The sequence below is a fragment of the Mus caroli genome, chromosome 7 (assembly GCF_900094665.2).
Source record: "Mus caroli chromosome 7, CAROLI_EIJ_v1.1, whole genome shotgun sequence".
Classification (NCBI taxonomy): Eukaryota; Metazoa; Chordata; class Mammalia; order Rodentia; family Muridae; genus Mus; species Mus caroli.
The window spans coordinates 28123046-28148817 of record NC_034576.1 but is presented as its reverse complement, the minus strand read 5'-3'; the positions used below and the strand labels follow the sequence as shown (position 1 = coordinate 28148817).

General features: G+C 49.8%; 1 protein-coding gene across 5 annotated transcripts in view; it reads left to right on the top strand.

Annotated features, from left to right (window-relative positions):
- Actn4 (actinin alpha 4) overlaps positions 1-25772 on the top strand; it is a 70300-nt gene that overhangs the window by 29222 nt on the left and 15306 nt on the right. For 3 of the 5 annotated variants that reach the window (XM_021168443.2, XM_029479202.1, XM_029479200.1), the window contains exons 2-8: positions 15365-15479; positions 15616-15735; positions 18193-18279; positions 19149-19236; positions 20891-20969; positions 22023-22104; positions 22785-22870. In XM_021168443.2, coding sequence (XP_021024102.1) covers positions 15365-15479; positions 15616-15735; positions 18193-18279; positions 19149-19236; positions 20891-20969; positions 22023-22104; positions 22785-22870 — 657 coding nt within the window. Of the gene's footprint in view, positions 1-15364; positions 15480-15615; positions 15736-18192; positions 18280-19148; positions 19237-20890; positions 20970-22022; positions 22105-22784; positions 22871-24296; positions 24383-25772 lie in introns of all 5 variants that reach the window. The other 2 variants (XM_029479201.1, XM_029479199.1) reach the window with 1 other exon arrangement.

The window sequence follows — 25772 nt, the reverse complement described above, 5'->3', positions numbered from 1 at the left end:
GTCCTTAATTAACACCGGCCTGTTTGGCTTTTTTGTCAGTGTTCTGACTGTGGAGTGACCTTCTTCCCAGGCCACCATGCATCAGAACAGTGCTCCTCTTTCAAGACCCAGATCATGTGTCCTCTCACCTTTGTCCTTGTATCACACCGCCCTGCAGTGACTAGCTTACCAGCATCCCTTTCCAACTAGACCATGCTCTTCTAGATGCCTGGCTGTGACCTCCTTCCACGTCCTGGATCTCACTTCTGGGTAATGGGGCATCTGACTGCGGGGTTCCCCTTGGCAGGAGCTAGTTACCATCTGAGGAGTGCTTCTCTTCCTCTCATCTTTGGGCCTTTGAGGTGACGGTGTTGAGACTGGAGAGGTGGTCATAGCAAGCAAGAGGTTTTCTCCCTCTGAGAAGGACTCCCTTGGCAGCTCTGGTGTAGAACCAGGCTGCTCTTTTCCTGCCTTTCCTGTCAGGTACCATCTCTTGGCCCTGGGCTATACTGGGGTTTGTCTGTAGGGAAAATTAGGATACAGACTTTCTCTGCATAGGGGAGTGGCCCAGGCCAGGCCATGAAAGACTGGAGTTGCCATCTGTGTGGTGCTTGCCACCCATGGAGCAGAGAGGCTGGGGTAGGCGGGCCAGATACCACTCTGCTCTCCCATTGGCTCAGCCTGGGCCTCACCTCTCCAGTGGAATATATAGGCACAACCATGTGGAATAGATTTTGTATAGAGGACTTAAGACTTAAAGCAAAGATAATCTTGTAACAAAGTAGCTGCTTTTCTTTCTTTTTTCTTTTGTTTTGGTGGTATGTGTGTGGGTGTGTGGGTGGGTGTGGGTGGGTGGTTCGAAACAGTGTATCTCTGGCTGGCCTCAAACTCAGAAATCCGCCTGCCTCTGCCTCCCGAGTGCTGGGATTAAAGGCGTGCGCCACCACGCCCGGCTGTGGCTGCTTTTCAAATTGAGTCTCATGGGTCTTCCATGCTCCAACTTAGACACAAGCTCCTGAAGTTGGAGGGCGATGTTTCTCTGGAGAGTGCTTGCCTAGCTTGTGCAAGGCCTCGCGATCAACCCATCTCTAGCATTGAAAAACAAACCGGAAAAAACACTTAAAACAAAAACTACTGAGGTTATATTTTGAGTATAGGGTACCATGACCCTGTACCCATTGCTGGGGCACTGTTTACAAGTCACTATTATGACTCTGCTGCCACTGTTCCTGGCCCATTGTAATGTTGCTGGCTGAATGGGAAGTGAGGCCTGTGTCTCTGAAGCATGGTCAGGTGGGTGCGTACTGGGGCGGTGTGTGCAGAGTTGTACAAACGGCTCTTAGTGGTACCTGTCTCTTTTGTAAGGAGAGGACTATAGAAAGAGGCTCTGGAAAGGACAGAAAATGTGTCCATTCTAGCTGTCTGCAGAGTGTGCTCAGATCCGGGAACTCTAGTCCAAGATGTTCCCCTTTGCTCCACCCAGCCGTGGGGGAGGGGTCTTTCTCTTACCAAGTGTCTGTTCCTGTTCTTCCTAACTATCAAAGGCTTTCCTTATCCCCAGGATAAAACTCAGCCCCACAGGAGTGAACCAGAACCTAGTACTCCCTCCCACAGGGCGCCAGGCCCTTCCTAGGAGTAGTCTTTTCTCTTCTTGTGGGTTTCTCTGGCTTGCGCGTGCGCGCGCGCGCGCGCGCACACACACACACACACACACACTCTCCTAGGGAGAAGTCAGCACATGGTAGATATTGGGTACCTTTATAAACTGGGATGAATGAATGAATGGAGTCTGGCAGAGGTTGAGAGCAGTGGTTCGTTGGTTTGTTCTAGGGGCCTGCTGCTGGAGAAGGGCCTACCTCCTGGGATGACTTTTAGGATTCCTGCAAAGCCCAGCTGGTTTCTTTCCTTCTTATATGTATCTTTTTCTTTTCTTTTCTTTTCTTTTCTTTTCTTTTCTTTTCTTTTCTTTTCTTTTCTTAAACTAAAACCCCAAGGTCTTTATGTAGCCCAGGCTGGCAAATGTCTTCCTCCTATCTCAATCTCTTTGATGCTGGGGTTTCTCATGAAGGAGCCTGTACTTACTCTGCCCATGTTGTCCTGTCAGCCTAAAGAGCCATGTCTCCCAGTGGCCCCTGCTTGTCCTGGCCTCTCTGGGGAAAAGCACCAGGTCTCTTAGAACCTAGCTGTGACTTGCTGTTCAGTTACAATCTGAAGTGGATTTCCTCCACAACCCTCCCTGCCTTAAGCCAGGTCTCCCCACCAGGTATGGGTGGGGGATGATAGAGCCTCTTGGTCTACAGGCCGCTCACCCCTCCCCTGTCTAAAAGTCACATAGATGTAGTTGGACTGCACCTTTGTTTTGTGAGTCACTGGTCATGATCTGTCATAAGTTGTTATTTCCTACTTTCAGAGCAGCTTTATCGGGTGTCACCTGAGCAACCTAGACTAGATTGGATGTGGGGTCAGTTAACAGTTGCGTTGAAATCTGTCATTGTGCCCATATAAGGCAAACTCCTTGGGTTACTTTTTACCTTGGCATAATCACAGGAATGTCAAGGTAACCAGGCTACCTCAGGAGTTCTGAGTCTCACTCGGTCACCTGACTTGCCCTCCCTTCTCCATGACTCACCTACAGCCCAGGCACAGGCGGGCAACACACACCGTCTGGGCTGGGAATCTGCCTGAGGGTCAGAGACTGCCATTGGGTTAGTGTCTTGGGGATCTGATGAGAAGCAATATAAAAAGTCTTAATGGGGATTGAAGCAAGTTGTTGACGCCCATCTTGGCTCCAGGGGCCTCCAGGCCCACCAGTAGGCAGCTCCTTCAGTACTGGAACCTTTCCTGTAAAACCAAAGACAGCCCCATACACAGGGAAGGCTCAAGAATCATGAGTCATTTCTATAATTATGTTACGGCTAATGTAATACCCCACCTAGTCACAAAACCCACCTCTTGTTGGCTCCCTCAGATCCAACCCCTTAGTAGCTTTGAGGGTGGGTTGCAAGGATACAAAGCTCCCCTTTCTATAGTCTTCCCCTGTTGAAATGGAACCCACACCCGACCATGCCCAGTGCCCAGTCCACTGTTCTGAGGGTAGCTGTGTGCTCTGCCCCAGAGTGCTCATTGCTAGCTAGGGCCAGGCTTAGAAAGTGTGTGGGCAGTACAAGCTAGGGGGAGAGTCTGCCCTGTCGCTCGGCCAGAGCAAACAGTTTCACCGTTTTTTAATGGAGCCAGCTGTGAGTCAGAGGTTTCAGTCGCTCCCTGCTGGTTCCTCCTAGTCCTGTAATTACTTTCTGACTATAGAATCTGATTTTGGCTTTTCTTTTTTAAAATTCTCCCCAGACACCATTCTATTGTTGGTGTCGGTTTTATATCCTTGGAGTCTGAGATAGACCAGATATGTATGCATTGGTGGGGAGACTCCCAAGCCTAGTGTGTACCTCATAGCATCTCCAGACCAGGGATCAGCCAACACCTCTTCATAGGAGGCTGGGACAAGACTGGATAATTCCGAGTTCCTTCAGTTGCCTCTTGGCAAAGTCTGCACTAGAAGGCCAGGGTTTCTGGTCAAAAGCCTCTCCTAGGTTGATTGGATTCTTTCACTCTCACTTAGTGCTCTCTGAGCCCCTGCTGGGTGCCAGCCTGAGGGGAGTCATTCTGGGGCAACACCAGTTGACCTTGGACTCAGGCAAAAGATTGATGATGCAGGTATGGACTCCTGCATTCCCCTAAGGCTCTAAGCCCTCTTGAGACAGACCCTCTAACCCCAGGCTCAGAGGACAGGACACCAGTGAAAGCAGTGTTTGCAAGACATCTGTACTTGGCTTCTGTGTCCCCTCAGGGTGAGACCACAGATTGCTAGACTCATTTTTCTATACCCTGGGCTTTATGGTCCCACCCTCCAGGTCTGTCTGCTTCTGTAAGAGAATGCTGTGAACTGGAATAAAAATATTCCAAAAAAGGAAAAGGTCACTGAGTTTTAGTTGCAAAGGTGAAACCAGTCCAGTTAACAGTCCTCTTGTAGTTGGAGAGCCCAGTATCTGGGTGCTGTGAGTACCAGCAAAAACATGCTACCTCCTGCCATCTGGAGAAGGAGGAATGGGATGGCTTGCTCTGGTCCCCATGCCCTGATGTCCTGGTTTGTAGCACTTGTGCGCTATGGGAAGTTCCCTGAGAGGCCTGGAACAGAGGTATGGTGCCTGCTTAGACCAGGGCCCATCAACACCGTCTGATTTCAGCCCCCTCTTGTCTGGATGAGCAAGGCAAGGCACTAGGGAAATTGGTCCATACTAAAATCTTAATTCTAACACTGGGTTGCTGGTACCGGTTAGTGTTGCAAGCCACTGTGTCCAGGTCAGGATCAGCTGCCTTGTCTATCTTTTTTTGAAGGATCAAGGTTTAACCAGATATTTAGTACCCCACCCTCACCAGGAAACCTGAGCTCAGCTGTAAGCATCGAAGATGAATGGGCTTTTTGTCCTTGGCGCTAGCTCCTTGTCCTCCAGGTGAGAAGGGCAGCCTGAGGACCTTCCTGGCAGAATGCCAGGGGAGTGGGTGGAGCCCTAATTTTAAAACTTTTGGGAATGGATGTTTGGACTTTTAAGAGTAGCTACCAAAGTAGGTTTCATTCATTTCCTTCCTGCTGAACATCTCAGTGGGGAGGGCTGAACCTGCCTCCTCCATCTCCCCTCCTAACTTTAAACCAGGCCAGTTTCTTCCTAGACAGGTGGCCCCTTTGGTTTGGGAGGCTGGACACATCTCCTTGGGGACAGTTCTGTGGCTTGTAATCTGAATAGCTTTTGGTTGCCTGGCTAGTCCCCAGAGTGAGGTGGCTCCAGGATTCTGTGTGGCTAGACAGGGACAAATGGAGCACCTTTCAACTCCAGGCTACCTATCCCTTGTCTCCACCCTGCCTTCCTGTGTCAAGTGTCATTGTCTGGGATCTACTTCCAGGGAATCTTAGTCATTGGCCTTTGGTAAAATTCTGCCATTTTTAAGGACTAAATTTATTTTGTATGTGTGTGCACATGCCACAGCTCAGAGAACAACTTTGAGTCAATTCTCTTCTTTTATCACATGGATCATTAGGCTTGGTGGCAAATGTCTGTACCTACTGAGCCAGCACTCAGGTAGCAGAAGCAGGCAAACCTCTGAGTTCAAAGCCAGCCTGGTCTAGAGAGCAAGTTCTACAACAGCCAGGGCTACACAGAGAAACCCTCTCGTGAAAAACTAAGGGGAGGAAAGGAGGAGGAGAAGAAAAAGCAAAGCCGCCCAAGTTCATAAATCTATTGCCAATTGATTTTTAGATGCCAGATAGTTTAATTAGGGAAGAGAATACTCTTTGTTTGTTTGTTTGTTTGTTTTGGGGTTTGTTGTTTTGTTTTGTGAGATATGTGTCTCTGGGATTAAAGATGCACACCACCACTTCCCGGTTGGAGAATAGTCTTTTCAACAAATAGTGCCTGAACAATTGAACACCCCATGCATGCACAGAGTGGAGCTGAGTACCTCACCACACCAGAGGCAACTCTCTGTGGTTCAGAGACCTTCCAAAAGCAAGCCGGGTGGTTGTTAGGTAAAGCACTAGACAGCTGAGCCGCGTCCTCACCCCAAAGGACATTATACAAATGAGATGACAGTCCACATAAATATTTGTAAATCATATTTCTGATGAAGATGTAATGTCCTGCAGGTATAAAGAACTCTTATACAACTTAACAATGAAAGGATGAAATCTAAAAATGGGCAAAGGATTTGAACAGGCATTCCTCTAAATGAGTGGTCAGGATGTCCTCATACAGATGCTTGACATCAGTAATCCGGACAGGAGGTGTATGGAGCTTAAACAAAGGGCTTGTCTGGCATGCTCCAGCCCTTGAGTTTGATTTCCCCAGCNCCCCCCCCCCCCAAACAACAACAACAAACACAGAGAGAGGTGACTTTACACTCAGTTGTAATAAAAAAAAAAAAAGGTCAGGTAGGAGCATGGTTAGGCAAGGAACTGGAGTTCCTGATAGAAATGTGAGGTGTTACATCCTCTTTGGGAAGCCACTGGGCAGTTCCTCAGATGATGAAAATCATAATTAGCATCCAGCCTAGAAATCCCACATCCAAGATACCCATCCGTGCAAGGATTTACAGCCAGAAGGTAGAAACAGCTTTTGAAAAGGGATTGTTAACCAGGTGTATACATGACTCAGCATGGCTAAATCTTGAAGACATACTAGAAAGAAGCTAGCCTGGAAAGGCTGCATGCTGTCTTTGTATGCAGTGTCCAGAAGAAGCAACTCCACAGAGACAGGAGGTGGGTCATTGGGGCCTAGGAGCAGTGGCCACTAACAGTCTTCCGTGGTGTCAATATCCTGGAAGTAGTTAGTAGAGACAGTTGCACATTATCAATATAACCAAACCCTGTGTGACTGTCTTTCCAAGCTAGATTTCTATTATTTACATACCTGTGTGTGGGTAAGTGCTAGCAAAGTCCAGAATTGTAGCATCCCTCTGGAGCTGTCTGACTGCATGCTGGGAACCAAACTTTAGTCCTCTGTAAGAGGAAGTTTTCCTAATGGCTGATGGACTACCTCTTCAGCCCTAATTAAAAAATAATTATTTCTTTTCTTTTTTTTTTCAAGACAGTGTTTCTGTGATAACAGCCCTAACTGTCTGTAGACCAGGCTGGCCTCAAACCCATAGAGATCCACCTGCCTCTGCCTCCTGAGTACTGGGATTAAAAGCGTGCGCCACCACACCTAGCTTGACTTCACTTTTGAGAGGATTAATCTTTATGTGAATTGTATCCCATAGAAGCAATAGTGACTCTGAAAATCATGTATTTTAAGACGGGTACAGAAGGCCAGGTATGGTGGCCAGTACTCAAAAGCGAGCTGTATCTCCACAAGTTCCAAGCAGGTCAGATCTGCACAGGGAGGCCCTATCTAAAAAGAAAAGGGGGTTGGGGGCGGGGAGAATCCAAGTATACCTGTGATCTAGAAAAACTCCTTCATCCAAATGATAGCTTATCAATAGTCTGAATTGGCAAGAAAGAGAGGAGAATCCCCAGGTGCTTCTCACACAGAAAACTACTGGATTTAAAGGGACTTTCTTTTTTTTTTTTTTTTAATATTTTTATTACATAATTTCCTCAATTACATTTCCAATACTATCCCAAAAGTCCCCCATAGCGCCCCCCACTTCCCTACCCACCCATTCCCATTCTTTTGGCCCTGGCATTCCCCTATATTGGGGCATATAAAGTTTGCAAGTCCAATGGGCCTCTCTTTCCATTGATGGCCGACTAGGCCATCTTTCGATACATATGCAGCTAGAGACAAGAGCTCCAGGGTTCCGGTTAGTACATCATGTTGTTCCAACAATAGGGTTGCAGATCCCTTTAGCTCCTTGGGTACTTTCTCTAGCTTCTCCTTTTTTTTTTTTTTTTTGGTTTTTCGAGACAGGGTTTCTCTGTATAGCCCTGGCTGTCCTGGAACTCACTTTGTAGACCAGGCTGGCCTCGAACTCAGAAATCCGCCTGCCTCTGCCTCCCGAGTGCTGGGATTAAAGGCGTGCGCCACCACGCCCGGCTGTTAAAGGGACTTTCTTAATGTTTCACTCTGGCCCACAACTTGGATCCTCCTGCTTCAGCATCCCAAGTGCTGGCATAACAGGTGTCATTGTGGCCCTCATCCCGCCTGCCCCGCTACAGAGCTGCAAGCCCCGGCCGGTCCTTGGAAAAAAGAAGCATGTAATTCTTGCTTCTTTTTTATTTACTAACTTCTTTACTTTTTTCTTTTGTTCATTTTTGTGTGTTTGTCTGAGGGTGTCTCATGTAGCCCAGGCTGGCCTCAGGAGCTTACTGTAGCCAAGGGTGACCTTGGGCTCTTGATCCTCCTTCCTCTCTGCCTCCCAATACCGCCGCGCTAGTTTCCTTTGTTTGCTAGTACAGCCAACAACTTGGCAAGCCCAGGAAGGGCCAGGCTTCGCTGTGACAGTGGTGCTGAGGAGTGGCGTGCTCTGAAGCCTTGCTGTTGCAGCAATGAATAGCACTTCTATTGATCTCTGACTCTACCAGGCAGTGGAGGCTGCTGAGTTTTGTTGTTGTTGTTTTTTGAGACAGTCTTACTCTGTAGTTCAGGCTGGCCTCTCCTCCATTAGAGTGACAGACCAGCATTGTCTTCCTTAGCTTCCTTGACAGAGTGTGTGTATATATATATATATATATATATATATATATGCAATTGGCCTCTCCTCCATTAGAGTGACAGACCAGCATTGTCTTCCTTAGCTTCCTTGACAGAGTAAGTATGTATATATATATACATATATATATATACATATATATATATATACATATGCAATTTCTTCCCCACATAATGACTTGCAGTTTAGGATAGGAACAGAAACAGTGAAGCCCAGACTGATGTGCGCGCATGCACTCCTACTAGCACTTGGAAGACTGAGGCAGGAGGAGTGTGTGTGTGTGTGTGTGTGTGTGAGAGAGGGGGGGGGGCTAACCTGGGCTATGTGAGACCCTGTATCAAACTAACAAACAAAAGAAACCATTAGGTGCTAAATGGCTGACTATGAAAAGCCCTAATCCTAGGACTCAACAGAGCATCATTATAAGACTCCATTCCCCCAAGAAGAGTCCTCAGACAGATTCATTAGATTCTTGTTATAGTTGGTAAGGAGACTGCTTGTGAACAGATAATGCGATTTCCAATAATAGGCGTTGTAGATAAAGGAGAATAAAGTGATAGCTTCATGGAGGTTGTCCTCAGGGAAAGCCTCCTGAAATGGTGACATTTGAAGGGAGTTCTGAGTGGTGACACTCAGCCAGCTCTGTGACAAACCAGAAGAAAGCCTTAGGCCAGCATGTCTCATGAGGAAAGATTGCACTCCAAAGTCCGTAGGGGCGTGCATGTTCTCTGACACCCTTGAAAGAGATTGGCCCTGGCTGGAACCCGGGCTGCGGGGAGGGGCTGGGGGAGCTGGTTCCTGGATAGACACGCAGGACCTTTGGAATGCTCACGGCTGCACTCTGCAGTCTTTATGCCTCTCCTCCAAATGGAAGTCAGCTTTGTCATGTAGGCCGAGAAAACGCCGAATAAGGCAACTTCAGACCAGAACAGGAGAAGCGGCCATAGTTCACTGGAATTGCTTTCAAGTTAGTCCATGCTGTCGTGGGGCAGTCACACCGAAGCCTGTTCTGCCCTTGGTCTAGGCTGGGCTCAGTGTCCTGGCATTTTAGCAGTGTGTCCCCGGTTCCCTGTGCTTCAAGGCTATTTGTATTGTGTTCCTGTGGCCCCTGGGTTCCATCCCTCAGGGATCTGGTGCAGGTAATGGATCTTTGTATCACTCACAGCCTATTTCAGAGGCCTTAGAAACTAGCAAAGTGATCACCTCTTTGCCTGGGCAGCTGGTAACCTAGATTCCAGAAGGCTGAGCCCTGAAAGTACCTTTATAGTTAGTGACAAGGCCCAGGGCCCAGGAGCAGTCTCTGCTTTCAGGAAGTGAAAAGCTGTCTCACTGGGTCCAGCTTGGCCTGCGCCTGGCAGATAGGCGATAACAAAGGTGGCTATTTACCGTAGAAATAAATAACTGCATCTCTCCATGGCCAAGCCCTGGATGCCCTGTCTGAGGACCCATGGAAGCAGGAGGCATGGGCACTGTCAGAGGCCACAGCAGACAAGGTGGGAGTTCAGGAGGTGGGATGGCGCCCTCTCCCTCAAAGCAGCCGGTGCCCCAGCGGAGCTACAGACCCAACACACCCAACACGGTATTTCAGAGATGAGGTTTGAAACCCCAGGACCCCTGCCTCTGTGTTCCTTGGGAGGTTGCTGTGGGCAACTTCAGTTCACCCTAGGCCAAGGGAAGTGCAGTTCAGTCTTTTTGGGTCAGGCAGTGGATTGGCTTGCTGAGTGGGTGGCAGTGCAGAAAGGGGGTGGGAGGTTGTGAATCTTGAGGTATTGAACAGTTTATTTTAAAATTGTGTCAAGTGAGAGGTTGATGGAACCCACATGTGTGGTGTGCTGGGTAGGCCAAACTCTTCGTCCCTTCACATCAGGGCCAGCATGTGTGCCTTAGCCTTGGGACACATCACAGCCTGTCTCTTAGGTTCAGACAGACGTTACAGGGCTTCTTGTTCCGTGCTGGTGCAAAGAGCGACTTTTGTATTGGGGAATGAAAAAGAAAATAGAAGGGGCAATTCCAGCTGGGCCAACTGCATGCTGTCAAGGGTCATCCTTGTCGTTGCCGTCCCAGCCTGCTATGGCACTTGGCCACTGGCTTTGGGAGCGTTTGCTTTCTTTCTTGCTCAGGGACAACCCAGAGAGAGCTCACCTCTCCGGGTTGGGGGAGGCGTCTCCATCAATGAAAGGCTCATTAAAGCCCACTGCTGCCACATTCCTGGCCGCTTAAGTCATCTCACAAACAATATCCATCATTCATTTACCCAGCCGCCCCACATCCTGATGGCTGGGAGGGGACCCTGTGACACAGGAAGGACTTTATGACCAGTGATGCCAAGCTTTCTTCCCCTCCCCCAACCCTAGCTAGGGTCCCTAAGGAGGCTGCTCGCTGTACCCAGTTCAGCCCTGGCCTCACCTAAAGTTGTGCTGAGCACAGAGCTTCCCCTCTCCTCCTCCGGCTGCCTTTTCACCATGCCTCTGGCCGGGAGCAGCATGGCAGCTCCAAGAGGGCTTTGCCTGCCTCAGCAGGAACAGCAGCTTCTTGATGAGGTCTGCAGACTCTCCAGAACCCGGTCAGTGCTGTACAGCCCATGCAGACACTGCCTTCTCCCAGTGACAGAGACGTTAGTCTGCATCTAAGTCACACCAGGCATTCCTGACGTGGCTTCTCTGCCCTCCTCTTGCCAGAAGAAAGTTGCTACTTTCTCTGCATCTTTCTTTTCTTCCTGGTTCTAACACTGGCCTCCTGCTTTTTACATACACTCCATGTGATCTTTGCAAGACCCGGGAAGCTGTCCTGCTGTCATTCTTTATTCTTGCTCCTGAATTTGAGCAGGTTCTGCTTCCATTTGTGTCTTATTCTTTGTGATTCCCTCACCGCTGCTGCATATTCATTCATTCATTCATTCATTCATATTCTCTCTCTCTCTTTCTCTCTCTCTCTCTCTCTCTCTCTCTCTCTCTCTCTCTCTCTCTNTCTCTCTCTCTCTCTCTCTCTCTCTCTCTCTCTCTCTCTCTCTCTCTCTGTCAATGGGTATGACTAGTGTGGGCAGCTGCCTCGGCCAAAGCCCTCCATTTTCTCTTCTGTTAACTAGGAGCAGCACTAGTACTGCCTCACTAAACTGTGAGAGTAGACATGCTGCTGTGGGGCAGGCATGTGGACTGGGGCTGGCAGTGAGCTGGTTGTGACCAATTTGCTGTAGTGATTGTTCCTCACTGCTAAGGAGGAACAATGCTTGATGTGGAATGTATGCTAACTCAGTTTCCTATCTGGTGGTGTGGTTTTGTTGTTGTTGTTGTTTGGTTTGGTTGTTTTGAAACAGGGTCTCTCTATATAACCCTGGTTGTCTTATGTTAACCAGGTTGGCCTTGAACTTACAGAGATCCACTTGTCTCTACCTTCTGAGTTGCTGGGATTAAAGCTTCCTTGTCCATCTTTTCTGTCAGGGCTTGACTCCCGCTAGTCACTCCACAGGCCTGGCCTAGAGACAGAAACATAGCAGATGGCTAACTCCAGGCAACTGGATTGTTGCAAGCAGGCCTGGGAATTGAGCACAGAGGAGGAAGTTGGGGTGGGCACAGGGAGTGAGGCCTCCAGCTATAGAAACCACCCTCTGCCAGCCACCTCACAGTGCTAATATGTACTGGGAAGGGAGAGGAAGAATCTGAGCAGAGTGTTATTTTTGTAACCAAGTATAAAAAGCTATGAATTTTTAATGTCCCTTTTCAACCCTAGAACCCCCTCACTCGTCCTGCTGCATGGAGCAGTGGTGACTGCAGCCACTTGTTCCCACACAGCTTCCTGAGTGTCCTCATTTCAGGACAGGACAGTTACACATCAGCAGACAGCTAGCTATTCAGTTCCCTAGAACACTTAAGGGCCAGGAAGGAGCACCTCTGTGTCCCTTTGCTGGATGTCTTCTTGGCATCTGCTCTGTATTGTATAGTGAGAAAGACAGATGTACATGGCATAGCTACCAGTCATCAAAATGGGCCTTTGGTGTGTGCATGACCTTGAGCCTCATGTGCCAGGCAGGCCCCGTGTAGAATGACTGGCTTGCATCACTCTGTTTAATCCTCATCTTAGGAGAGCTTTCGGTCACCATTCAGCTTTCTGCCCAAGGTCATGGCAGTTGCCCCAGTCAGTGGCAGAGGCAGGACATGAGTGAAGGTGGAAGGTGTGTTTCAAGGGCAAGCAGTATGGCAGCCCCTGTGAGGACAGGTGGCTGCCCCTGAGCAGTAGGGTCTGGTCATCACCTCCCTCATCTCATGTGGGGGCGAACGGGACATCTACACAGACATTCTTACAGTCTCATTTCCCCTCTACACTGCAGGAGTGGGCCAAGGGCCTGTGCACAGAGGGCATCCTGCCCTTCCTGAGGATTGGTAGGAAGGAGCCATTAGTGTGTATGATTCATCTGGCACTATCTGCCAGCCTGTGACAGATGCTTAACTGCCTTTCTCCACAATTAATACCTAAAGCAACGACAGGAGGTGGACTCTGATCAATCCATTTTACAGGACAAGAGACAAGCTCAATGGGGAAAGTCAGTTGGAAACAGAACAAATTACCCAAGAAGCTGGCATGGAGACCCTAATCTGTTCCCTTCCCGCAGCGTGCTAGAGCAACACTTGTAGGCAAAGACACCCTTCAGACACGTGCCCTGGGCTCTGAGTGACATCCGAGTACCAGGAAGCTCACCCTCCAGGAATTGCCTTCCTACAAGCTCAGGCTATCAGGTGTGACTTGGTCACCTTGTGGTCCATCAGCATCTTTCACACACATGAAGAGCAGAGATGGCCTGCTCAGCCTTGTCTCCTTCTGCACTCTGGGCCGTATTCCCCTTGAGCTTTGCTCTTGAGATTAGCAGTGCTGTGGATAAGACCCAAGGCCTTTGTGCAGTAGGCCTGCACACCACCACTGAATCATGCCCCAGCTTATCTCTGAGTACAGTACCTGCCCACTGTGTTTTGGACAACAAGAAGGATCACACATGGCAGGAGAGTGGGCTGTGTGTCTGCTAGAATCCGTACAACAATAAAAAAAGCAGGGTAGTTCACACTTGTCATCCTAGTGCTTGGAGGGGGAGGCAAGAAGATTGAGAGTTCAAAGCCAACGCAGTGGAGATGGCTTAGTGGTAAAGAGCACTCCCAGAAGGCCTGTGTTCAACCCCCAGCACCCACATGGCAGTTCACAGCTGTGTATAAATTCTAGTTCCAGAGAATTCAATGCCCTCTTTTAGGTTTCAAAATTAAAAAGTCCAAAGCCACATAGTGAGAGGGAGGCTACCCTCTCTTACTCCTGCAACCCCCAAAAGAAAAGAAAAAATAGACTGCTGCATGATGTGAGCCATGGTCTGTACCTGCAGTCCAGGGTGGACAAAGCTCAGGGCAACCAAGCACTTGAAGCAGTTGACAGGACTCCTGAAGTTAGGGCGGGGGAGACACTGAGCACTGCTGTCCTAGCACACACACAGGTCTTTATAATGTTCACAGCCCCAGTGGCATCTTCATTGCTGTGCTAGGGAAGAGAAAATGGATGTTAGGAAAGGTTAGAAAAATTGTCTCAGAATTATAGCCAAGTCTAGACTTGGTTTGTCTGAATTCAGACCTGTCAGGTGAAAGAAGGAGAAATGGGGCTGGAGGAGGAGGGGATTGGCAAACAGGTGAGTGAGAGCTTTGGGGTCCCTCCCCTGAAGGAGCACACAGATGTAGGTGACAGAAGAGATCATTGTCAGCGACCAGTAGCTGACACTGGGTCAGAACCAGACTCTGGAGAGTGGTGGGTCAGTCTTTAGAAGGAGCTACACCGTGTTTTCGTTTTAGTTGTTATGAGACAGATTCTTGGTATGTTAGCTCAGGTTAGCCTCAAACTATGATCCTCCTGTCTCTGCCTCCTGAGTGCTGGAGTTACAAGCATGTGCCAGCACACCCACATGGGCTGCACTTTGATGGGTAAATGATGGTTCCACTGCAAGGCTACAAAGTAGGCAGAGGCCTGGGCGGGTGAGAAACAGCAGAGTGCAACCAGGAGGGCCTCTGTCTCCCAGTCATAGCACTGCGCATAGCAGCATGGGTGAGCGGTTGGGGCTGGCTACTCCGGCTGCCCTCATTTGCTGAGTCCTCGCTGTAGGTTGGTATGTTATTAGGCAGTGTCTTTGTCTGGAAGGCGCCTTCTGCTGAGTCTCTGAATGAGCAGGCCTGCCGGCAGTTGTCAAAACACATGATGCTTGGCCAGAGGCTCCATGGAAGCCCTTGGCACCCCGTGTGGCCTTTGCTTACACCCCAGGCATGGAATGTGCTCTTGCCTGTTCCTGGCGGGCTGCCCATTTCTGTTCTGGGGGCTCCTAGGAGAGCAAAGGCTTGGGTTTTCCCAGATCCTGCCGTGGGAGGGAGAGGGCCAGTTTCCCCAGAAGATGTCTGGGCTTGTTTGTATTAACTGATCTGAGCCGCTTCTGTGGCACAGATAACAGGCTCCAGCTTGCAGGCACTGAGTGGCCCTGCACTTGGGTGTTCTGTCACCATTTGCAGGATTCTGGGCTCTGGGACTACAGCTTCTTACTTTGTAGCTCTCTTCCAGAGCATCTACCTGAGCTTCAGAAACTTGCCAGATACTTCTTACCTTTCAGCCACCCCTAAGGCACATCCAGCTTCCAATATTTGGAAGAATGGACTATGTAGGGAGGCCAAGGTGTTTGACCTGTGAGGCTGCAAACTATGGGTCAGAATTGGGGCTCAGAGTTCTGCCTTTCAGAAGAGGGCTTAGCTGCTGGGTTACCTCAGCTCCAGTGAGGCTTGGTTTGTAGAATACTTTGCTCACCCACTAGTTTTCTTGCCCCAGGTCGTATGTGTCCAGTAGTAGGAAGGTCACAGCTGAGGCAGGATGCTACGTAAAGAAAGCCTATTAACTCTTGGACCGGTGTCTGCCTGGGAATGAATGCCTCTTTAACAGCCTGCCTAGATCACTTTTAAGATCAGGAAAAAATTGTATGTAGTTGAATGTGGTCCCATGAGTTCATAATCTCAGCATTTGGGGAAGTGGAGGCCAAAAGACTAGGAGTTCAAGGCCATCCTTGAATCCAGCCGGGGGCTACATGAGAGCCTGTCTTAAGGCAGGATGTATATAGAGGGTCAGTACTGCTTGGTGTGAAGCCCCGATGCTGGCTTACCTCCATCCCTTCTCTGTGCCTCTTCCCTAGACCTTCACAGCCTGGTGCAACTCTCATCTTCGGAAGGCTGGCACTCAGATCGAGAACATCGATGAGGACTTCAGGGATGGGCTCAAACTTATGCTTCTGTTGGAGGTCATTTCAGGTAAGGCTCAGGTAGCACTGTGCAGCCCATACTATACCCTGCCCTAGCAGGCACTGGTGCTGCCTGCCCCCTGTGTGGTAGGGCTGGGAGTGGTTTGAGTGGCTGGGAAGATTCCCCTCACCACCTGTCTTCTCAGGGGAGCGTTTGCCTAAGCCAGAGCGGGGGAAGATGCGAGTGCACAAGATCAACAATGTAAACAAAGCCCTGGACTTCATCGCCAGCAAGGGAGTCAAGCTGGTGTCCATCGGGGCAGAAGGTAAGCAGGGGGCCTGGCTGCTAGGCTCCTAAATAGGACTTCTGCGTGCTGAATGAATATAGGAGGCGTTGCTGGTAGTGACTGACAATGGCTCCTACACTTACTTGATAGCATGGCGGCTCTATGACCTCTACACCCTTAAGCAAAGCTAGAGTGAGGAGGAACTCTGAATTGGCCCCTGTACATATGACCTTGTTTATGTCTGTCAAGAGCACCTCTGCCTGGTCCATATGGGTAGAAGGAAATACAAGGAGGAAAGGGGAGTTAGTAGCCTGAGCAGGACATTGGAGCAGGAAGCACAAGGTCAAAGGTCAGCCCTAGGCTTTGCTTCAGCTGTGCAGGCTGATTACATGTCTCTGGACACCCAGGAGCCCTCTGTCTCGGCCAACCCCTCCTGGATCAGCAGCTTCTGGGGCCCTGGGGTTGAGTTCCCAGGCGCCTTTGGATGAGGAGAGGCTCATGGAGCCCAGAGGCTGCCAACAGCCTCTCTGCTCATTAGTCAAAGCAGAGTTTCTTGCCCTGACATCCATGTTGTCCCAGCTTTTAGAAAAACAAAGAAAACTAATTTGTGTTAATGACAGGACTGAGAATTTGGCAGGACGATAGGCCAGAATGTGTGCCTCTGAGTTCCAAGGCCCTGCCCCAGCCTGGGACCTCTGTGGAGGGGTGCCAAGCCCTGCATGCCACAGTAGAGGTAGCTGGTGTTTGTTTAAAAACCAAAACCCAAAATTCAGTCAGACCCAGAGATTTTATGTCCTTGCATGGATCTTTTCTCCGGGCTCCGATCCAGCCCTGGGCTTTCACAGCTGCGTTTGTTTTGCTCAGAGGCTCATCTGTAAATACAGAGGGGTAAGAGGAGGGACCCAGCTTATGTTCCAGTCTCCACTTCATTTGGAGGACAGCTTGGTCTGCAAATGTTTCCTCTGTGCGTGCTCTCAGTGATTCTGTCCAAATCTATGACTGTCACATGTTCAGACAAGGGTAAAGGGCAACTTCGAGAAAAATGTTGGCTGGCCTTGCCTGGCCCCTCATGGCCTGGCAATTGAGGAACATGGCTTCTTCTTCCCCAGGGTTGTGAGAGGGGTTGGCAGTTTGAAGCACAGCTGCAGGTTACAGAGGCAGCTGGTGGATGTGTAATGAGAGTCCTCTTCCTCCCGGAACTTTGGCCAGCCTATACCTGTGGCAGCTGTGAGACTGGTCATGTCCCTTGACTGAGGAAGCCTAGCCTTCTTGAAGCTTAGCTTTTTTGGTGGGAGAGCTAGTTTGGCTCCATGCTGTAGCAGGCTGGTAGCCCTGCTTGATAATAAATCCTGGGAAGACGGAGCAGACATTCCATTCCTCTGCCTCCCCTCGAGCTCGAGTGGTAGAGTGCTTGCCTAATACTGTCTAGGAGCTTTAAGCAGGGGCATCTTCTGTGTCCAGAGGCAGGCTGCAGTGTAAAATGGCTAGGTGTTTTGGAACAGTAACTCCCTGCTAGCCCTCTTCCCAATTTCCAGCTCAGCCTCTTGAGATGTTTCTCCCAGCCATTCCTCCCTGTTTCCCAACAGTGTGCTTCAACAGTCTCTTCTCCCCGTTTTCCTAATACTAGCATCTCCAAACTATAACTGTTCTAGCATATCTGCTCAGCTCGGTCTCCTAAGATGCTCTCCACCAGCTGTCTTCTCAGTCTGCTAGCCCCATTCCTTTCTTTCCTGCCTCAGCTGGCTTTTTTATAACCTATCCTGTCCAAGAGAAAACCACCACTGAAGGTTATAGCCTTAAGGAGTTCTAATAGCTAAGCTTATTTTGTTTTGTTTTGTTTTTGAGTCAGGGTTTCTCTGTGTAACAGAACCCTGGCTGTCCTGGACTTACTTTGAGGCTGGCCGCAAACTCATAGAGATCCACCTGCCTCTGCCTCCCCAGTGGTAGTGTTAAAGGTATGGGCCACCACACCCAGCCCAGCTAAGTTAGCTCCTTTAAAGGGCCAGGTGCACAAGACAAATCACACTACACTGCAGGGTCACTAGGAGGCAGCATTGTCTAGTTGTGCAGAAGATTGTGTGGGTAGTGGCAAGATGATTGGAAAGGAAGTGACTAGTCCTTAGTAGGTGATAGTATAGCCAGTGGACTGACAAAAGACCCCCTTAACCCCGAGTGCAGGCTGCTTACATAAAGATGGGATTTTACCACAGTAGTAGTGGATGACAAGTTTAAGGTGAGAACCAGAGGCCTGGGACAGTCTTTGGAGGAGTGGTTCTGTGAGCTGGATCATTAGTAAGCTGGCCAGTGGAGAAAAGGCCTTTGTGGCTAGGAAGCTGTGTTCAGAGGCTTAGGGACAGTGCCGGCAGGCTTCTAGAATAGTACTATCTAGACTAGAGCGTGTTCTTAGTAAGGTAGGCTGTGCCCTGGGGTGAGGCAAAGAGTTGGGCTCTCACCGACAGCCTTCTTTCTTTCTCTTTCCCTTTGTTCTGTGTGCAGAGATTGTGGATGGCAATGCAAAGATGACCCTGGGAATGATCTGGACCATCATCCTCAGATTTGCCATCCAGGACATCTCTGTGGAAGGTAAGACATGGCAGAGAGCACCTCTTCACTCTCCTCAGATGGAATGAATTAAGAACAAGCTCTGGTTTTGTCTCCATTCTCCTCCATGCTTGCTTGGAGCCCATCTTTCCCACCGCCCTTGCTGGCCCTGGATTACCCCAGGGCAGCAGTGCTCTGTGGCCTCTATTTCGTACACCAACCCCATACTCTTCCCTTGAAGTAGACCAGAATGACTGGCACCATTGTACATCTTGGTGGCCAGAGCTACAGAGCAAACTCAGGATGGAATCGGGCCTGGTTTTTTTCTTTTTCACCTCCACATACCTGTTTTGGATGTGCATTCTGGTCTGCATAGGCCATCCAAGAACGTTGCCCTTTCCACTTAGCCACTGTGTGTATGCACCGCAAAATGAGAAAAGCCATGAGGCCAGTATCTGGAGGGGCTCCTGGGTGTTGGATCACCATGGTGACCAAGATAGATATACTCATGTCTCCATAGGACTTCCGATGTGAAGACAGCCAGGTTACCCAGAGGAGAAGATGGTACTTGTTGGAAACAGCCTGAGGCTAGTCTCCAGGGCTACTCACCATGTGGCCTAGAGGCTGATGACAGCTAGTCAGGGCTGGGGGCTGGGTTCAGATTCTGCCCTTACCATTTTCTAGAGTGGTCCCAATGACAAGGCTTCTTGGGGTTGGGCTTCATGTGATGGTGGGTTGGTGGGCAAAGATCACCCACACCCACAATGGGATCGCCTAGCAGTGCTGCTGTTGTTGTAGTGTCTGTCCTTTCCCTGGGCTTTGTTGGCCTCCAGGCCCGAGACTGAAAGTCCTGTTGCCTTGGGCCATGTTCTGAGGTTTAATTTTGAGCTCACCTGTCGTATGCTTTGCAGAGACCTCTGCTAAGGAAGGACTCCTCCTCTGGTGCCAGAGAAAGACAGCCCCGTATAAAAACGTCAACGTCCAGAACTTCCATATCAGGTGCTTCCTCACACCCGACTTTGCTTGCCATGTTTTTGTCCTGGTCTATGATGTGTAGCAGACCTCAGTAAGTCCTTGAGCTGCCGGTGGTGACCGTGTGCCCACTGGAAAGTCCCTGTCTGGTCCGAGAGGAGACTGAAGTTGCTTAAAACAGCTACAGGCTTTCTACCACGTCTCAAGCCATAGTCAGGCTTCCTCTTCATGTTTACATTTCAAGAGAGGCCAGCACATAGATTGCTATTGTGTTTTAACTTAAAAGAATGTGCTTTCCAACTGCTAAGATGAGCCACAGGTCTACTGACCCTGGGTGAGGGAGGCAAAGGATACATGATGTTGTAGACTGAGAGAGACTCCAGGTCTGTGCTGTGTGAGGCCGCTGTCTGCCTGGGGTACCCATTCAGCACACACCGTTTGTCAGGAGCAGGGTCCACAGGGCTCTGCTGGGTCACTACATGCTCAGTGTGTTCTGTCCTTAACGGCACAGGTTCCCCTGGGTGGCTCTGCTCCGTGTATTTCCTTTGCTGCTTCTACACATAGGGCAGGGGAAAGGCTCTGTCTAAGTCTAAACACTAGTTGGACTGTTGGTTCCAAATAGTGAGGTGGTGGGAAGGAAATGAGTGACTGTTCTAAGCAGGTGATAACAGAGCTCCACCCTAGAAGGAACCGATCCTTGCAGCAACTCAGGAAAGAGACTGGCTTTGTAGAGATCATTTTGTTCCAGGGACCTTCTGTCTACCCAATATCCAGGCACTTAGCCCTTGGCCTGCACCACCATGATTGGGTCAGCCAGGATGCAAAATCCCACCCGCCTCCTCTAAGGGGCCGTCTCTTGGTGCAGCCGATCCTTTTGTTTTGTTTTTAAAGATTTACTTACTTATTTTATGTGTGTGAGTACACAATAGCTGGTTGTGAGCCGCCCTGTGGTTGCTGGGAATTGAGCTCAGGACCTCTGGAAGAGCAGCACTCTTAATTGCTGAGCCGCCTCTCCAGCCCCCAAATCAATCAATGCTTTATCCCAAAGTGTCTGGCTCAGAGGCTGTGTGCAAAGCTACTGCAGCATCATGGCCCTGCAGTGCCTACCACACACTGAGCCTGCTGGACATGGGAATTAAGCATCGTTGTGTGCCCTTGGGTATGGGCTCCCAGAGCAGCAAGGATCTGTAGCTGCACTCTGCTTCTCTATGGGTTCTTCTTTTTCCTCCCCTTTTATCCCCCAATTTCTTCTCCCGAACACCAGATAGGAGAGAGACAGAGTGAGGGAGAGCAGTCCATGATTTCTTTCCTTTTGTTTCTTCTTTGACCACGGCTGCTGAAAAACTACCACCAACCACCTAAAAGACCAACGAAAGCACCCACCTCGCCTCTTGGGGCTCCAGCATTTACATACCCTCTGAAAATTTACCAAAATTCCAGACATCATGCAATCACAGAAATTATCTGCAACTAACAAAAAAATGCCTCTGCTAGAGCATGAGGCAAATCAGTCAGCTGCTGCGGACAGTCCGAAGCAGCCCCACATCCCCATGCTTGGGATTAAAACAAAGCACATTCTTAAAATATTTCTGTTTAAAAAAACAAATTCTAGAATTCTCCAAAAAAAAAAAAACAATGTCACTGCAGGGACCCCGTTTCTAACCCGTGTGTTCTCTTCCAGCTGGAAGGACGGTCTGGCCTTCAATGCACTCATCCACCGGCACCGGCCTGAGCTGATTGAGTATGACAAGCTGAGGAAGGTGGGTATCTCCATTCTCCATCCCCAAAGCCGCCCATTGCTGACCTTCACAGCTGAGCTCTTGACCAGCACAGAGTAGGAGCTGCTCGATCGAGTTAGCTTTCATCTGCTCACCTCCTGGACGCTCTCAGCACTGTCAAGTCCTCCATGGGCATAGCAGCTGGCTGGGTTGTTTTTGGGTCTATCTTACTTGACGATTGATCCCCTCCCTTTCTTGACCTTCTGGATTCTAGAAGCATGCTTCTGTCCATAGGAGAAAAGAGGGAATTTTGAACCTTCCCATCGGCTGCCATTTCCTGTGCAGAGTTTTGCTCTTTATTTGCTTACACAAAGCTGAAGTTCTGGCCTCTTGGGAAAGGCAGGGGACCATGTCCAAAGCAACCAGCCATCTGTGGCATACTAGGCTGACGGGGTTGCAGAGTTACGGTCAGGACATCTAGAGAGTGATGGTGCTCCTGAGCTGCTCTGGTGTGGGAAGGGCCCCTGGAGATGGAGAGAACTCAAGAGTCGGGGGTGTCAGGGGAACACCTGCATCCAGCCTGCTTGGGTGTGGTAGGAAGGAGAATTCTGTTGTATTGGAAAACTAGTGAGGGGAGTGAGATAGATCAGGCCTGTTAAGCAAAAGCTGTAGCTGTTGTTGCAGCAGTAGGATCAGATGCTCTAGGGAGGGAAACATGGATGTTCTTCACCACACACACACACAAACACACACACTCGGGAGCCTTATGATTTCTCAAGCCTGAACCACACCCTCAAATGTTCAGAGCACAGGGCTTACTTAGCTGGGGCCTGTGGCTGGCTGGCAGTTCTATGAGGAGTGTGCCTGCATTTTTCTAGAGAAAAGGTTGTAGTCCAGCTTTGGGCAGGAATTGTGTTATGCAGAAAGCTGGCCTTTCTCCCTGTATGGCAGCAGCACACCGGGATGAGAATTCCTAACACTCTCCAGCCCTGCACCTCAAGGCTCCCCTGTCTCAGGCCAGCCCTTTGTCTTTTACCATTGCTTGGGTCCTATTCCTGATGGACGGATTCTATGTTTATTCCAATGCCTCCCCAGGATGATCCAGTCACCAACCTAAACAATGCATTTGAAGTGGCTGAGAAATACCTTGATATCCCCAAGATGTTGGATGCTGAGGGTGAGTACCTCCTCTGTGTTCAATCAACACCATGTTGCCTTGGGCCTTGTCTCTCTAGACCTAGCTTTCGCTGGGTTCCACAACTCATCAAAGCCTCAAGAAAACCTTGGGGAGCTAGCTGGCTGAGCCAGGGTGAAAGGCTGGGTGAACTTGGTATGACCAGATGCAGTCAGAATAGCAGAAAAGGGAGGGTAGGGTGGTCAGTGCTTTAAGGGTCAATTTTCTGGTACCACAGAAGGGGCAAGGAGGCTGAAGAGGCCAGCTTCTGGCTTCCTGTGAACAGCCCTGGCCTTTCTCCTGACCAGCCAAAGGCCTGGGCTCTGGAGCCTGCCGAAGTGGAATGTTGTTTTTTCCTTTTCCGGCTTTGCTCCATTTCCCAGCCAGCACCACCCCCAGCAGGACCCATGTCTCTGGCCTCTGGTGGCCTTTGGAGTTCAGTGTCCTGCAGCCCCTTGAGGCCATTCTCAGAGAAAGGAAGTGGCTTCCCTCCCGCTCAGTCCCACAGCACAGCACAGGCCTTTCCTGAGACCATGGGGAGGCTAGGGTGTGACTGAGCATGGCTGTGGCCGAATCAGCTTAGAGGGGCTCCCCTGGCTGAGTTGTGGCTTTGGGAGCCTGTGGGTCCTAACAAGTGATCTCACCCCTGCTTGGGCCATTTAACCCTTGTTGTTCACTTACAGACATCGTGAACACAGCCCGGCCCGACGAGAAGGCCATAATGACATATGTGTCCAGCTTCTACCATGCCTTTTCAGGAGCGCAGAAGGTACCAGGCAGGGCCAGGCAGCCCTCCTCGCCGCCACTGCCCAATGCCGCCGCTGCCTTTCGCCTCCCACGCTCACTTCATTTCTCTTGCAGACGGCAGTGGCCTCTCTTGGACTGGAAGCCAGCTCCCTCAGTCCTGGGCATTGCTGCCTATCTAGTCCTTGCTCAGTCTATTGAGTGCCTGCTGTACACCAGGCTCTGTTCAGGCAGTGAGAACACAGGCAAGTCCCTGCCGCAAGGAAGCGTATTTCCTAGTAGGTGAGGCAGACAGGGCATGTGATCCAAGGACTCAGTGGACAGGGTGGTGAGGTAGAGGCACCTGGGTCCTCTGGGAGCTAGGACCATCAGTTGGAAAGGGCTTCACTTGAAGGCTACACAGGCAGGCCTCAGCAAGTGAGATGGTGCAGCTTGCAGAGACAATGACTCAAGAGGGCAAGGAAAGTTGAAAACATCAGCTAGCCATGGGTCATTCTGCTGAGGGAGGTCTTTTTTCTTATTTATTTATTTATTTATTTATTTAGGGGTACCTTTTATGTTATGTAAGTGTTTTGCTTGCATGTATATCTGTGCGCCTGATACCTAGGGAGGCCAGGTGTTGGATCCCTTAGAACTAGAGTTACAGATAGTTGTCAGCCACCATGTGGGAGCTTGGGTTGAACCTAAGTCTAATGCTCTTACCTGCTGAGCCATCTCTCCAGTTACAGGTTGTTTTCTTTTGGTTTGGTTTGGGGGGTTTTTTGGTTTTGGTTTTGGGTTTTTTTTTGTTTGTTTGTTTGTTTTTTTAGACAATGTCTCGTACATATAGCTCAGCTAGCTCTAAAGTCATGATGCTCCATGTGCTACCACCTGGGGCTTTTTACTTGGGGGGGGGTATTGATATAGTCCTGGCTGTCCTAGAATCTTGGAACTTTGTATATATGGACCAGGCCAGCCTTGATCTTCGTGCCTCTGCCTCTCGGGTGCTGGGATTGCCAGTGTCTGGCAATGTTTGACTCTTTGAGACAGAATCTGATTCTTTAGTGGTTCCTGCCATAGCTTCCTAAGTGCCAGGATTGCAGATGTGCACCATATAGCCCAGCTGAATCTAGTAGGGGTTATGCAAATGGCTGGTAGGTCAGGTGACACGATTATGGTTAGGGTTTCAGAAACAGTCGCTTAACTTTTGACTTTTTTGGCCCTAAATGCAGCTCCTTTCATACAGTCTAGTTAGTTTTCAATGGCCTATTTGAAAATGAGGCTCCTCCCTCAGAGCCCGATGGCCCTTCTGTGCACCATGGCAGGGCATGTTCCCCAGGTCTGAGCTCCGCTGGTTTCCAGTCCAGAGCAAGCGCTATTCTTCCCGCATGAGCCTCGGGCTGGCTGGCCGCCTCCCTCCTGCATCTTTCACTCTGTCCTGTCTCTCTCTCTTTCTCTCTCTCTCTGCGCAGATATTGTAGGCACTCTGAGGCCAGATGAGAAGGCCATCATGACTTACGTGTCCTGCTTCTACCACGCCTTCTCGGGGGCCCAGAAGGTGAGCCAGGGTGGGAGGACCCTGTAGCTGGTCTTATGCCACTTTGTGAGTTCTTTATCCCACCCTTTATCCCCCAGTTCCACCCCTGTCACTAGATAGGAGAGAAAGCATAGAGTGGGGAGAGAAGAAATTCCTGAATCGTGCCAGGCATGGTGGCACACACCTTTGATTAATCCCAGCACTTGGGAGGCAGAGGCAGGCGGATTTCTGAGTTCGAGGACAGCCTGGTCTACAGAGTTGAGTTCCAGGACAGCCAGGGCTACACAGAGAAACCCTGTCTCGAAAAAGAAAAAGAAATTCCTGAATCTAATTTTTTTCCTTTTTTCTTCTTTGAGCACAACTACTAACAAATCAAGACCAATATTATGCCTTGGGGCCCTAGGCATTTACATACCCTCTGAAAAGTTTACAAATCCCAGACTTCACACACTCACAGCTGTCAGACCCATCCATGCCTTTTCTAGAGCACAAGGCAAATCATAGTCAACTGCAAGGACAGTCCTCAGCAGCCCTGTATCCTGCACCTGATTCAAATGAAAACACTTTATCACTGCAAGATGTGGAGGCCCAGCTGACCAGCTCAGAGCCATCATGACCAGAGGTCCCGGTGCCTCCTATTCGGCCAGGGTTTCCCAAAGCCTCGCACACCTTCTTGCATAGCCACATCGGTGATGGATGTGACTCAGGGAAATAGAAGCCCAGATCACTGTAGATGATAGAGTTGGTATCAGGAACTCTACTCCAGGGCCACCTACCTGTGAGCCTCCTTTCAGAAAACAGTCTCCTGCCCAGATGCTCAGGAGGCTTCTGGAGTGAGTCTCCCTGAGCCCTGCTTACCTTGCAGCACCATCTGGCCCTTGTCAGGGACTCAGCACATGTATATATCTTGGCACTTCTGTGCCCTCCTGGTCTTGTATACTGGCTTGGTCAACAGCATTGTGTTAGCAGCCCAGGAGCTAAGGACAAATGGTGCTTGCTTTGGGAACGTTTACCTCCCTGGGCCCTCTCCAAGGCCTTTAACTGCCTAGGTCCCAACAGAACTCCTGTACACACCATGGAAGAAGTGGAGGCTGTTAGACACATCTGAAAGAAAAAGAAACTGAGGCTCAGAGACACCACATCTGCTGTCTTCTGTATACTGCCTTCCTAGAACCTTACATCCAGTGGGGACCTCCTCATGGGCAGCCTGGCCCGGCCCTGCTTTGCCCCCTCTTGGCAGCATGGTCTTGGATAGGCTACTTTACTTCAGTTTCCCCATTTATAAGATGAGAATCCTATTGCCTCGCACAGAGTTGGTCTAGGCATGCAGTAATGAGCTCCAGAGTTTAAGACAGTCTGTGGCACAGCAAAGGTGCCAAGTTCTTTTCAGGCCCCTACCCAAATGGCCTGC